This window comes from Ambystoma mexicanum, chromosome 13 (assembly GCF_040938575.1).
Source record: "Ambystoma mexicanum isolate Mex_15411 chromosome 13, UKY_AmexF1_1, whole genome shotgun sequence".
NCBI lineage: Eukaryota > Metazoa > Chordata > Amphibia > Caudata > Ambystomatidae > Ambystoma > Ambystoma mexicanum.
This window is the reverse complement of record NC_090938.1, coordinates 206646556-206660500: the sequence shown is the minus strand read 5'-3', so window position 1 is coordinate 206660500 and position 13945 is coordinate 206646556. Positions and strand designations below refer to the sequence as shown.

The 13945-nt window shown below is 50.0% G+C and overlaps 1 protein-coding gene across 2 annotated transcripts in view; it reads left to right on the top strand.

The window, feature by feature from the left end:
• Nucleotides 1-950: 950 nt before the first annotated feature.
• The window catches only part of CELSR2 (cadherin EGF LAG seven-pass G-type receptor 2), a 449058-nt gene continuing 436063 nt past the window's right edge, over nucleotides 951-13945 (top strand). For both annotated transcript variants that reach the window (XM_069633658.1, XM_069633657.1), the window contains exon 1: nucleotides 951-5542. In XM_069633658.1, the coding sequence (XP_069489759.1) occupies nucleotides 1984-5542 (3559 nt within the window). In that variant the 5' untranslated portion in view covers nucleotides 951-1983. The remainder of the gene's footprint in view (nucleotides 5543-13945) is intronic.

Genomic DNA, 13945 nt, shown 5'->3' with positions numbered 1-13945 from the left:
GACAATACGTGGGTTTTGAGCAGGTGCGCATCCTGTGGGTGTTATCCTGATTTTTCCCATCATTTAATGGTACATGGCCATGCTAATCCCTGACTATTTCCACCAACTACCTTCCACACTCCCTGCCAACAATACACAACCATGGGATCTCTTTGAACTAGCAGTGTGATTTTAAGGGTACACAGGGGTGTTGCTAGGTCTGGAAAAGACCTGGGGCTACGCTGATGTCGGAACTGTCGGGACTGGGGGCTAGCTAGCCTTTTGGCTGTAGCTCCTGAGATTATATCCGGGGCTATAACCAAAAGACCAGGGGCTATAGCCCCCTTAGCCCCCCCCTACTCCCCCAGCGACACCTCTGAGGCTACACCAGTGTAATTTCTAGGACCTCTCATGAAAGGCAGTGCCCTAATTGCAGCTGTAAAACCGGTCCAGGTGTACTAAAAACGTTTTTCCTTCAGCCACTTGATTTATAGCACTGGATGGGTCCTTGCAATGGTTCCTTGCACTGAATTCCTGCTAAAAACAAGCATTGGCAAAATCAATCGTTTTGGCATTAGATAGTCGTTTGCAGGCCACGCATTAATATGCCTAGGCCCTACTTACTAACACAATCTTACAACTTGCCATCATATGACCGGTTGTACGTTCATGGCAGTGCCTGAAAATGCCTATCATGCCTCCACAAAAGCGCAAATTGTTGGCTTTGCCAATGCATGTTTACCGTCTTCCCTGTAGTCGCCCCTTTCCTTTTGCCACCGATAGATTCCTCCTACTCTGCTGTCCTATTTGTAAGTTTCCTCCTCTCCCATGTGCTCGTCTCTATGCTCTCTTTCTGCTCCTCTATTCTTGCTTTCCACTCCCCACTGAGTTCTCCCTCTAGTGAGGCAGCGTGGGCCCGCCTCGCCGCTTTCAATGCTCTGTGGGCCCCACTTCGCTCCCTTGCCATTATCGCCGCTTTAACAGCTCGCGCTGCTGTGGAGCAGGTTGTGCTGGAAGCAGCGGAGGGAAAAAGAACACAGAGCCCGGGCGAGGAGCATCGGGAGCCGGGGAGAGCAGCGCAGTTATCCGCGGGAAGCACGCCGGGGAGAAGAGGAGCAGCCAGTGCAAGGGAGAGGAACTCTGCGAGCCCGGAGTGAGCACGGATCACCAGCGAGAGGGGCACCGAGGGCCAGGCAGACCGCACCGGGGGAGCCCCGAGAACCGGGACAGGAGCGCCGAAAGCCTGGGAAAGACTGATACTGACCGGGGAAGGAGGCGTCGGATGATAGTCGGGAGAGGAGGCTGACACCGAGGTCCCGGGGGGGTGCACTGTGTCTGAGGGGTCGTCTGGCCGTGCCATGTGCAGATTCTAAGGCAGGGCGCAGGTTCCAAGTCTGTTTTAGGGGATGCAGACGGTAAGGTTGGCATAGGTGGACCGATTTTAGGGTGCCCTACGGGTGCGCCTTGTAAGGTTGGCTTAGGGGTACACGGTTTTGGGTGTCCCACGGTTGGTTGCGCCTTGTGTAGACTGGAAGGGGTTTCCAGTGGCGCTGTTGGCATGGCTGTCCTAGGGATAGAAACTGGAAGGCTGTACCAAAGGTGAACCTTGACAAGCCTCCTAAACGTGTCCATGGTATGCCAGTCGTGCTTAGTGTAATCATTTCTGGGGTTCCCGGTTGCTAGGGTGCCCAAGGGGTTTAAGCCAGTGGGGGGTCCAGCAGGGTCGAGTTGCTCTTTAAACCGTGCCAGGCATGTTTATGCCTGGGTACATGTAGTGTGGGTGGTTCCGGAGATGCAGATTTGGGCATTCTTGAGACCAGGCACCCCTTCTTTAAGGCTCCTGAAGATCAAAAGACAGTGCTAGCAGCAAGGGCCCTGGATACACCCCTGCACCATGCTGAGGAGGGGACCCCCAGCCAGGAAGAAATACTGCGGCCTCCTCTGACCACCGCACCAAGGCAAACGTGAGCACGTGGCAAGAGGCACCGGGCAGCAGAGCAGGAGATGCCAGTGCCAGGCCCCTTGGGCCACCCCTCCATGCTCCTAGCCTGGTTGCTGCTTCTCCTGGTGCCACAGCAAGACACCTTGGCTCGCCAGACACCTGACACTGGCACCCTGCAATGGAACGGAACATGCACCCTAGCACCATTAAGTGAGGACCTGCCAGTCAAAGCCAACAAGAACTTCCACCAAAGACGCCAAGCCCACTGCACCTCGCCACCATCCATCCGCGTGAGCTGGAGTTGCTGGGAAGGTCCTATCCCAGGAGCACCTGCTCTAGCGGGTATTGGCAGCCTCATCTCTGCCCACCTCCAGATACGGGACAAGCGGTGCACGTTGCGGGACTGGCATGGATCTCAAACCCGGCACATGGAGGTTCTTACTCTTGTGGTCCCCAGGGAAAGTGCCCTGGACAATCAGGGCCTGTGCCTGAGGGGTGGGGTACCCCTGCTGGCCCTCACTCAGTTGGTGCCTGCTCCATGGGGAGATTGTAAGCCTAGCTGCCAGCTGCGTGCCACTTTGGGATTTTCTTACCAGGATGGGGTGCTGGTCACGGGGAAAGAACTGTGCCTTAACTTGCAAGAAGAGCTTCTGCATTTGAAGCTTCGCTGCCAGCAGTGCCCAGAGAATGGGGGGCAGAAGATCCCAAGCAAGAGATTGTCAGTGCAGATACACTGGCAGTTGGGCATGATGTCTCCAGGGCTGGCGGGCCTGGATAGACTGCTGGCGAAGATGGCAGGTCCAAGAGTATGGGAAGGAGGTAACAGGAGGAAAAGAAATGTCAACAGTAGCCCCCAGTTTCAGCCCCCAACATACCAAGTGTCCGTGCCTGAGAACAAGCCAGCGGGCACATCAGTCGTACTGCTGAAAGCCGTGGACCCCGATGATGGCGAGGCCGGCCGGCTGGAGTACTCCATGAACGCTCTTTTTGACAGCCGATCCAACAACCTTTTTGCCATCGACTCCAAGTCAGGGGCAGTAAGCACTGCCGAAGAACTGGACCGTGAGACCAAAAACACCCATGTGTTTCGAGTCACAGCCGTAGACCACGGTACCCCTCGGCGCACAGCGATGGCTACCCTCACCATCATGGTTAGCGATACCAACGACCACGATCCCATGTTCGAGCAGCAAGATTACAAAGAGAGTGTTCGGGAGAACCTGGAGATTGGCTACGAGGTGCTCACTGTCCGGGCTACTGATGGCGATGCCAGTATCAATGCTAATATCTTGTACCGGATCCTCAACAATGGTGGGTTGAATGAGGTGTTTGAAATTGACCCGCGATCAGGAGTAATAAGGACTAAAGGCATGGTGGACAGAGAAACTGTTGAATCTTATCAATTACTTGTCGAGGCCAACGACCAAGGTAAAGACCCTGGTCCACGTAGCTCTACTGCTAACATCCAGATCACTGTGGAAGATGACAACGACAATGCTCCCCAGTTCAGTGAGAAGCGCTATGTGGTTCAGGTCCCAGAAGACGTGGCCACTGGCACTCAGGTTCTGCAGGTCACAGCCACAGATAGGGACAAGGGAAACAATGCTGTGGTCCACTACAGCGTCATGAGTGGCAATACCCGTGGCCAGTTCTATGTCGATGCACAATCTGGGAATATTGATGTTGTTAGTCAGCTGGATTATGAGATGACCAGGGAATACACCCTGAGAATAAGGGCCCAGGATGGTGGCAGGCCACCATTGTCTAACATCAGTGGTCTCGTGACAGTCCAAGTCTTGGATGTCAACGACAATGCCCCCATCTTTGTGAGCACCCCTTTCCAGGCCACAGTCTTGGAGAATGTGCCAATCGGCTATTCGGTTATCCACATCCAGGCTATTGACGCCGACTCTGGTGAGAACTCCCGACTAGAGTACAGCCTTGTGGATACTGGTTCCAATTTCCCCTTCTCCATTAACAACAACACAGGCTGGATACTGGTTGCCTCAGAACTGGACCGGGAAACTGTGGACTTCTATAATTTTGGGGTTGAAGCAACAGATCATGGTACACCACCCATGACTTCTTCGGCTAGCATCAGTATCACGATTCTTGATGTCAACGACAACAACCCAGAGTTCACTCAACGTGAATACTACATGAGGCTGAACGAGGATGCTGCTGTAGGCACCAGTGTTCTCACCGTCTCGGCTATAGACCGAGACATCAACAGTGTGATCACCTACCAAATCTCCAGCGGCAACACCAGAAATCGATTTTCCATCACAAGCCAAAGTGGTGGAGGGCTTATCACCTTGGCCTTACCCTTGGATTATAAACTTGAGCGGCAGTACACCCTAACAGTTACTGCCTCTGATGGGACAAGACTTGACACCGCCCAGGCTTTCATCAACGTTACCGATGCCAACACTCACCGCCCAGTCTTCCAAAGCTCACATTACACAGTTAACATCAATGAAGATCGGCCCGTGGGTACTACAGTGGTGATTATCAGTGCCACGGATGAGGACACTGGTGAGAATGCCCGGATCACATATTTTATGGAGGACAGTGTGCCTCAATTTAAAATAGATGCGGACACTGGTGCTGTTACCACCCAGATGGACCTGGACTATGAGGACCAGGTGTCCTACACATTGGCCATCACAGCTAGGGACAACGGCATCCCTCAGAAGTCTGACACTACCTATCTGGAGATCTTAGTGAATGACGTTAATGACAACTCCCCTATATTCTTGAGGGACAGCTACCAGGGCTCTGTTTATGAGGATGTCCCAGCATTCACCAGTGTCCTGCAGGTTTCAGCCACTGACCGTGACTCCGGGTTGAATGGGCGAGTCTTCTACACCTTTCATGGAGGAGATGATGGAGAAGGAGATTTCATCATTGAGTCCACGTCTGGCATTGTGCGGACGCTGCGGCGATTGGATCGGGAGAATGTCCCTTTCTATCAGCTGAAGGCCTTTGCTGTGGACAAGGGTATTCCCGCCTTGAAATCCCCCATCGGGGTCCAGGTGACTGTGCTTGACGTGAACGACAACCCTCCTGTTTTTGAGAAGGACGAGTTTGATATTTTTGTAGAGGAGAACAGCCCCATAGGCCTAGTTGTGGCTCGCATCGTAGCCATGGACCCAGACGAAGGCACTAATGCACAGATCATGTATCAGATTGTGGAAGGCAACATACCAGAGGTCTTCCAATTGGACATCTTCTCTGGGGAGTTGACTGCGCTCTTGGACCTGGATTATGAGGCCAGATCGGAATATATCATTGTGGTTCAGGCCACTTCAGCGCCACTAGTTAGCAGGGCAACAGTTCACGTCCGCCTCAAAGATCAGAACGATAACTCACCTGTGCTCAGCAACTTCCAAATAATCTTCAACAACTACATCAGCAACAGGTCCGGGAGCTTCCCAGATGGCGTGATTGGCAAGATTCCTGCCTACGACCCTGATGTCTCCGACTCACTCGTCTATAATTTTGAGCAAGGGAACGAGTTGGATTTGGTTCTTTTGAACAATATGACTGGTGAGATACGATTGAGCCGGGCCTTGGATAACAACCGGCCGCTGGAAGCTATCATGAAGGTGTCTGTCTCTGGTGAGTGACTTATCCACTGTCCTGAATCATTGGTTCTGTATGCTAAGTAGATTGGGCAGAGGAGTGGTTGATCTGAAAGAATAATAATTGATAACATGGGATGTGATTGTTAAAGAAAAATGTAGTAATGACACAGGAAGGACTGAAATAAGGGACAACAGGATGATTGTGCCTTGCGTTCCAGTTTATCTTCCCAATGAACTGGTTGCCCACTGGCCACATGTCATCAGGAACACAATTCTCCAGTCTTTGGGTTTGAACAAGTCGTAAAGTTGGATTGGTGCAAAGAATAGGCCAGGGCTCCAAAACCATGAGTCTCACAACGTTCTCCACAAAATGAGTAGTACCTGTGGCCTCCTTTGTGACTTGATATCAAGGAGGAAACCCGGTAGACCACTGTCCATCTCAAGGGTGGCAGTGTCTACTCTGTCTAAATCCGGGTGGATCTATGTCAGAGTATAAATTGGAGACAGAGCTAGTGGTACAGGTACTGCCCACCAGAATCTGAAAGGAGGGGGGACCAGTCACATCTAATTTCTCATTTGTGCCTCACATTTTGGGTAAATGGAGTATGTGAAAGTATATTAGTAACGCTGTCAAACCACCAATTGCTCAGTATCCAACCGGGATATCCAGGAAGGATAGCTTGTGGGCAACGCTCTGGTCTTGTATATAAGACTACACTGAGCAGCACGGGTTCGGTGCCCGGTCCTGGTACTGTACTTGGAGGCATCAATGTCAATGTAAGAAACCAATATTTTGTATGCTAACTCCTGGACACGGTGAGACCAATTGCATCTTCAAGGCATAGTCTATGAGGGTAGTAGTGTATTGATAAAGAAAGAATGTAAACCGAGAAATGGTGCATCTGCTTTGTTGATGACCTGCCCCGTCCTCCAATGTCTTGTAGGCCAAGCCTAGCCTGGCTGACTGGGTTTAGCATGCGAGATGTTTAGAGAGACACTCACTCAATCGCTCACACACCTCAGTCTCCCTCACAGAACATGGGGTCAGTTGGAAACTCTAGAGGCTTTTTGGGCAAGAGTCTGGTCTGGGTAATCGCTTCTATCTCCGTGGACAGGTCGAGGGGCAGAGTGTTTCACGTGCATGGGCTTTGGTCAAGTTAGTGGACCATGCTCTGAGTGGAAGATGGAGCAATTTAATTTGCACATTTTTTGTTTGGTTTTTGCATAAAGAAAATGAAATGGAATGATTTATGTTCATAAAACTGTGTGTATCTCATTACAAAGTACGTTGGTTGTTACCAAATGAGTTTGATCTGTAATGATTTTGCTGCTCTTCTTAACAGGAAGTACCCCTCCATAAAAAACACTGCATTTTTCCCCTTTATTTGGCAGGGCACCTGTAAAGAGTGATTGCTAAATGCTCCTTGAGCAGAGCTAGTTTTTAATTGGTCTTTATTTGATATTTGCTGCATATGGGCTGCCATGAGCAGCGTTATCCGTTCATGGCATAACGCCCCTTATCCCCCAAGACTTCACAATGCCCAAACAAAACGGGGCGCAGGACGGCCAGGCAGTGCTCTTTTATGATGCCAGGGTTTACATTGCTGGAAGGACCCTCCATTTTATGCTTTTCTGAATTTGATGTGGTTGTGTTCATGTTAGATTGTTAAGAAGGCTCCATGTGGACCTATGCTTATGTCCTGTATTAGTGCAGGAGGCAGTGATTTGCTTCCACAGAGCGCAGCTCTCTGCAAAGTTTTTGAATACTGAAATCTAGGTATTCTGGACCCTTTTAAGTGAGGTCTTTTAATATTGTACACTTCCTTGAATTGGGTCTGTTTTGCGATGAGGAACATACTTTTCGTGATTAGTTGAGGTGCCCCTGCGTATTGCATTGCTTGATCCCCGCTCAATTGAGGACCTCATTTTATAGGAGTTCTCTGTGACCAGCCAGGCCTCTTCCTTCCTTCTGAGTCTCACTTTCAGGGTCTTGAGGGAGTCGGACATGTCCTACTGATGTACACCTTAGGGTATGATTTGGTGTCCCCACCCCACCGAACCCTATTAGACCCCCCCCTCCATCTAAATTCTGTGAAACACTGAACAAACACTAGAGAGCACTAAGGCAACCAATGAGGGTTGCACTTTCAGTTACTGTTCTATTATGTCATTGTTCGTGAATTAAAAAATGGGAGCTTGAGCGAGACCCGGTTGACGTCGGTGCTACTCATGCATGGAGTATATGGTACGACATTGAATCGCTCATTGGCAATTTTATAGGGAGCCAACGGTGAGGTGGACCGCCTGGTGCTTGGCTTCCTTGGTCTAGGCGTGACACATGCTTCCTGAAAACAATGAGTTCCTTGAACTTTGTTTGGCTTTTGTCGTTTGCTGCCCTCCTTTGTGTGGGCCAATAGCAAGCTTGCATGGCCTACTGTCTGAGTGCCAGTAAAGCAAATCAACCCAGTGACCTCACTCGACTTGATCTAGTAGACTTCCATATGTATCGCCTTAATGAACCAGGACAGATAGTTAGCACTTGGAGTAATGCCTGTAGATGCCCGCTACCCTCTGCCTGGCGGTAACGAAAAGGAATCGCACAGATGCCCAGACTTTACCTCAACATTCCTGGACAGATGGGGCTTCTAGTAAAGGTCTACATACCTCAACCCCCTCTCAGGATCTTTCACCTCACCACCCCCCCCCTAATGGTCAGCGTCCTTACCACAGTGCAGACACGTGCGATTACCCAGTGCCACATCTGTACCACAGGGCCTTGGAAATGACATTGGTGAGCAGTGCTGCAGATAAGATTTGGAAGTGGGAGTATTTTACTCCCTAAACTGGGGTATAATGATTTCTTAGGAACTAAAAGTGTCAGATACACCCCTTATCTGTAGGGCTGGTGGTGAGCATGGCAAATCCCAACGTACACGCAAGTGTTTCCGCGACATGACTGTCTCCATGCAACCATTTTGGCCAATGCTCTTCTCCATCTGTCCTCGTGAAATATCGGGCATCGCCTTTCAGTTCTGACCCCTTCCCTGGATGGGTTGAGTAACACAGGAATGGAATTTAGCTTTGAGGCAACCAAGAGTTATTTCCAGCATCCAGAAAAATTCTTAAGAGTCCCGATGGGGTTAAGGAGCCGGTGAACTTCTGTTTTACATACATTTCCCTCCTGCTTCAGGTAGCCTTGTCTGGTTTGCACTTGTAGGTGAAGTCTCTAGACCAACCCTAATGGCCCATTTGGAACTCCACAGTGTGTTTCCTGGGCTAGTGGTGCCACGTGGGGCTGCACTCGCTTGTTGGACTAGTCCTACAGTGGCGGGGTATTGTTGCTGTTTGTGTCTCATGTGTTTTGGGAGCTTTGTGTTGGATTTCTTGAAGTGCTGTTCATTCATCAATTTCTTACAAAGTGGAAGGGTGATGGGGTTGTCCAATTCCAGGCATGAAGGGCCTGATGTAGGTGGTGTTTTCAGGATGCCCCTCATTAATATTCATGAGATCAATTTGCATACATTCCAAATGCATGCACATATTTTTCTCATGAATATTACTGAGGGATAGCCTGAAAATCCGTCAGGTTTCCAGCCCCCTAGACCTGGAGTTGGACAACCCTGTTAACTAAGTGGCTGTGTTCCTTCTGTAGTGCGGCGGGGCGGGGCAATGTTGTGTTATGATTCTGCACCTTGCGCCGAAGCAGCCACAAAAAAAACTGTAGTGAACTATGACTTTAATGGGGAAATACAATGCGTTTGGTTTAGCTGATGGCGAGTTTGTAATGGCTGGATTTCCTGCACAGTGCACGCTGCAGATTGCAGTTGTGTCGCTGCACCTGTTTTGGGCCCTGTGGAGGATTTGATGAGGTTGTGGTTGCATGCTGGCTGGCACTGAATGGTAGTGGCACTGTGCAGGTCTCGGCGGTGCTTTGCACTTCGCTGTGTGGATGGAGCGCGATTGAAGCATTCCAGCCCATTGCAGCTGCTGGGAGATGTGGCCCCCGTGCTTGTGGCTGCTGCCTCTGTGCGCTTGGGTGGGAGTTTCTTGTTTGGCAGCAGGGCATGGTGTGCCAGCTGCTTGGGTATACTGTGCTCTGGTTTGTTTGCTCGGCAGGGGCCACTTTCTGTGCTCCTTGGGTACAGGTAGTTTGTTGCATGGTGGAGCAGTGTGTGCACACTGTGATTTTGCTCACCAGCGGCTGGCTCCTGTGTTCCTGGTGGGTTGGTATGCTTATAGACAGGGGAGCCAACTTTTGACATTTCCTGATGGGTACCCAGACTTTAGTCATAACCATTCAGGTGTATTCAAAAGGCTTCCACCCATCACGTTTGTGGTTATAGTTTGTCTCCATGTGTGAGATAGGGTATGCCCAGACGTGGGTCCCTTTGGAACAAAGCTTGAGGAGCCCAACAAGACCGAAGCATGTCTGGGGTTGTTTGTGTTTCCGTGCAGAAGGGACATGGCCTAGCAGTCGGGCAGGGCTGCTCCCATTGGTGGCAGTACCTGACTGATTTGCATATGGCTGTACCGTTTTTTGCAATGGTGCAGCCTGCTAACAAAAACAGCGGTGTGGAAGGTTGCCCAGAGCAGTACCAGTGTGATTTTAGTCACAACCCTTGGCTGACCAGGTCATGACATGGGTGGGGAGATGTGGTGCACTAAAAAGTGTGTTTGTGGGTTGCGGTGTAGGTTCCCTGCGGAGTGCGTAGGCTAAAAATGTGCATGAGTGGGGGGTATGTTAATTCTGTTGATTTAAGTCACAGTAATAGATGCTATTTAAGTGCAACCTGTATTCTTCCTCACCTAAACCGGCCCAGCACATGGTCTTTAAGCTTCTGTTGGAGACCTGGCATCTATAGCTTTTTTCATAACTGATATATAACAGTGCCTCAATGCCCAAGGGCTTCTGTGCGCTATACAAATGCAATTAATAAATACATACATAAAAGGCATGGCTTTTCACCCAATTTAAAAAAAAAAAAAAAAGATGTGTTGTGAATAGCGTCATTTTAACCCCCCTCCTTATCCCACAAACAGCGTTTGCTTGTTCAGGCTCTCTCGATACACTTGCAGATATAAAGCGGTGCCAGTGCGTGAGAAGGGCTAACACTCCTGTTTTGCCCTTCTTTTCAATCTGGAACTTGTAGTTGTCACATCTTTCAAATTGGAAATAAAAAAAAAACTACAAGTCCCAGATTTCAAAGCAAAAAGACGACTGAATGGCCTTCTCGCACATGGCCAGAGGGAAACTTGATATCTCTACATAAACGATAATACATGTGCCTTTTAAACATTTCTGTGTGAGTTTGCAGGATCCTTCCAAGCTATCAAGGGTTGGTGAGAGCTTTCCTTTCAACGACTGGGAATCAAAGTCGTTCTAACCCGTATCATGAGGCTAACAGTTCGATCAGCTACTTCTGTCTGAGATCACACGGTGCTGTTTGTGTTATTTATTATCTGCTTTGTGATATTGTTTTCATGTCTCGGGTGCTTGGCCCCCGAACTCCTTTTTCAGGAAATGATCAAAAAATAAATATGGATAAATACAGACGGAAATGGTGCAAAAATAAATACATAAAACTGGGACCCTTGGGGGTGGGGGTTGGTGCGTAGGCAGGCACTGGACCCGGCGTTGTGCCCCTGCCCTCGTTAAAGTCGCACGTTCAGGCAAGTAGTTCTAGCGAGGCAGTGTTAGAAATTGAGGGGAGTTGGGAGCTATTCAGCGCCTCCTGCAGCCTAGCTTGAAAACAGCTACCAGGAGCTATGTATAGCTCCCCAGGTCAGCTGATGCCAAACAAATAAATGTAACTCTGTACATCTATAAATGAGCGTTCGGAGACATCTGTTTAACATTTGAAGCATAAAGGGTCATAGAATATAAGCAAAATGTTAAGTTTGCCTCTAATGTCTAAATTACATTTCTGGAACGCTGTGTACTGTCCCCCCCAGTTGCCCAATGGTAGCTCCCACTCAGTGCTGGATACCCAGCAGCCAGGAATGGTCAATAGGGCAAAAACACAAAATGCTAGTGTGTGGGCCGTTTTTTTGTTGTTGATGAAAGTGGCCCACTTTTTTGGCCGATGTGGACCAGTTGGATGAGTTACTTCAATTTAGGTACTATTCATACACTTGGTCACAAAAGGAGTGAATTGCTGTTTGCAGCCGAGGGTAACGTTTTCATTGGAGCCCGAGACCATTTTATCCCCGAGTGCGACCCTGCCAGCAGCTGCTTTTAGCCCCTGCTCAGCTAATCTTAATTCACACCCCTGCAGTGGGGTGTTGCAGGGAAGGCCACGGAGGTGGCGGTGTACCCCCTGTATTAAGAGAAATGTGTTACTGCTGTGGGGAAGGCAGTGCGCCCCCCACCGGTATTCCTGCAGTATTGTCGGATGGGGATCCGTATGCCCGGGCCACGGTGTGCAGGAAGCCTGGCCAGCGCGTGTGACTGATTCTGCAGGGGTGAACTGCAGTGTGTGGGGGAGAGGCGGGATCCTGCGGCGGTTGTATTTCTTGTAAGACAGCCTCTTTGCTCCGCCCACTGCTGCCTCGAGTGCGTTTCTGCACGCAGGAGACGTGCCTGTGTGCGGAGCGCCGCATACACTGGGCCCCCCTGTTCTGTGACCCGCGGGAATATGGCCGCTGCAAGGAGTGCGCGTGTTTGTGTACAGTGTGCTGGTCGCTTTGTGCAGGTGCTGGACTGTACTTGGAGCTTCGCATGCTGGGGGTCTTTCTGTGTATGGACCTATGTGAATAAGGGCTCTGTACATGTGTGCAGTGGCGGCCTGCACGGGCTCTACACCTAGAGATCTGGGTGTGAGGTCTATCTGTGAGGGGTGCCGTCTTGTGCGTAATTTTAGGGGGGGACAGGGGTGTTTGTCCCCCCCCCAACTTTAATGGCACACCATTTTGTCCCCATTCAATTGGCTGGGGGACCTTTTCTTCGGATGTCATGTCCCCCCACCCCCCAACATTTTCAGCAAAGTTACTCCACTGGGTGCCGTGCTCCATGAGGATACGGTGCTCTGCCCATTTGAACACGGAATTCTACACATTGGTGTGGTGGGAAGTGCGTCATTCGTGGGTTGCTGTGCTTCTGTGAGTTTTTTTACTGCAGAAATGCCCCTGTATTGTTTTTCTTTGCCCCACACCATCTCCTCCCCCATCCCATGTTGCCACACCCAAGCCTCACTCCTCGATTCGGCAGCAAAACATTTGTAAAACGTTTCAGAAGGTGAAATGTCTGCGATAAAAAGAGGCTCATTGCGAGTGTGCCGGTGCGGAATAAATGGCAGTAATTCCAGCTTTGGCTTTTTTTCCAGACCGGCACACTTCAAGTGTGACCTGCCAGGAGTTCCGGCTCCTACCGGCAAATAAATGCCTGAATCACCGGCACCGTTACCAACGATGCCGGTGAGTCAGTAAATCCCATCCCATAGGGTCCTATGGGTACACCATGGCAATGGTAACTTACCGGCACTCCGCCGCCTGTAATATCCCGGTAATGCCGGGATATCGGGCGGCGGAGACCATAAGGTCAGTTTCCTGTTATCCGCCGAAATTACCGGCGGGATGCCGGGAACTCTTAATGAGGCCAATATATGTATCGTTTCTGTATGTGCAGTGTGGAATTGTGTGTATGCGCACATGAGCTGTGGTGATCACAGGGCTCAGAACACTAGAAGTCCATACGAACAGCGTTGGCGGGAGTTAACAGGCAGTGCACAATTGCGTTGTTGGCAGTATAGAATACTTGTTCAATGGCCCCTTCTCCCCATGCTGTGAAGTTTTAAAGACAATGGTGGTTCCCCGGCTAACTCTCTGGTTCCTGCGTAACTCGCTTTCACTGTGAATTTGTATGATGATATATATCTTGCCTTTTGCTAGCTCCGGGCACCCGATGGCGGCACTCTCAGTTGTACCGATGCTTGTGCCCATTTTTATAAAACACTCCCTACCCTTGTTTTCAACATTTATGTGAAACACCCTTTATTGCCGAAATCAAGGAGTTTGTAAACAATTACAGCGCTTTTACCATCATGGTACTTCAAGCCCTGGTTAGTGCCCACCTAAACGTTTTGTTAGGTTTTCAAGGAGGCAGACCCCTGTGTTTACACTTCAAAAAATCACTCTTTTCCATGTTTTTGGGGACGAGGATGCATGCCACAGAGCAGTTTGAGTGCCACCAAGTGCCCGGGTATATGGCAAGCCTCACCTGGACCATCCCGCATTTGAGGGAATGGTGCTGCAACTTTCCTGTTCCAGCTTGCTGTAGGCCTCTTGATTGGCCTCTCTGCCCACACATGATGTAAACCCCCCTCAAATCCTTCTTTGGAGGGCATGAAAGCCTCTAAATAGTTTCTGATGAGATGCGACCAGTCTCAAATCCCACCTCATCAGAAACAAAGCCGCTTGGATTACTTCACATCTGATGCAG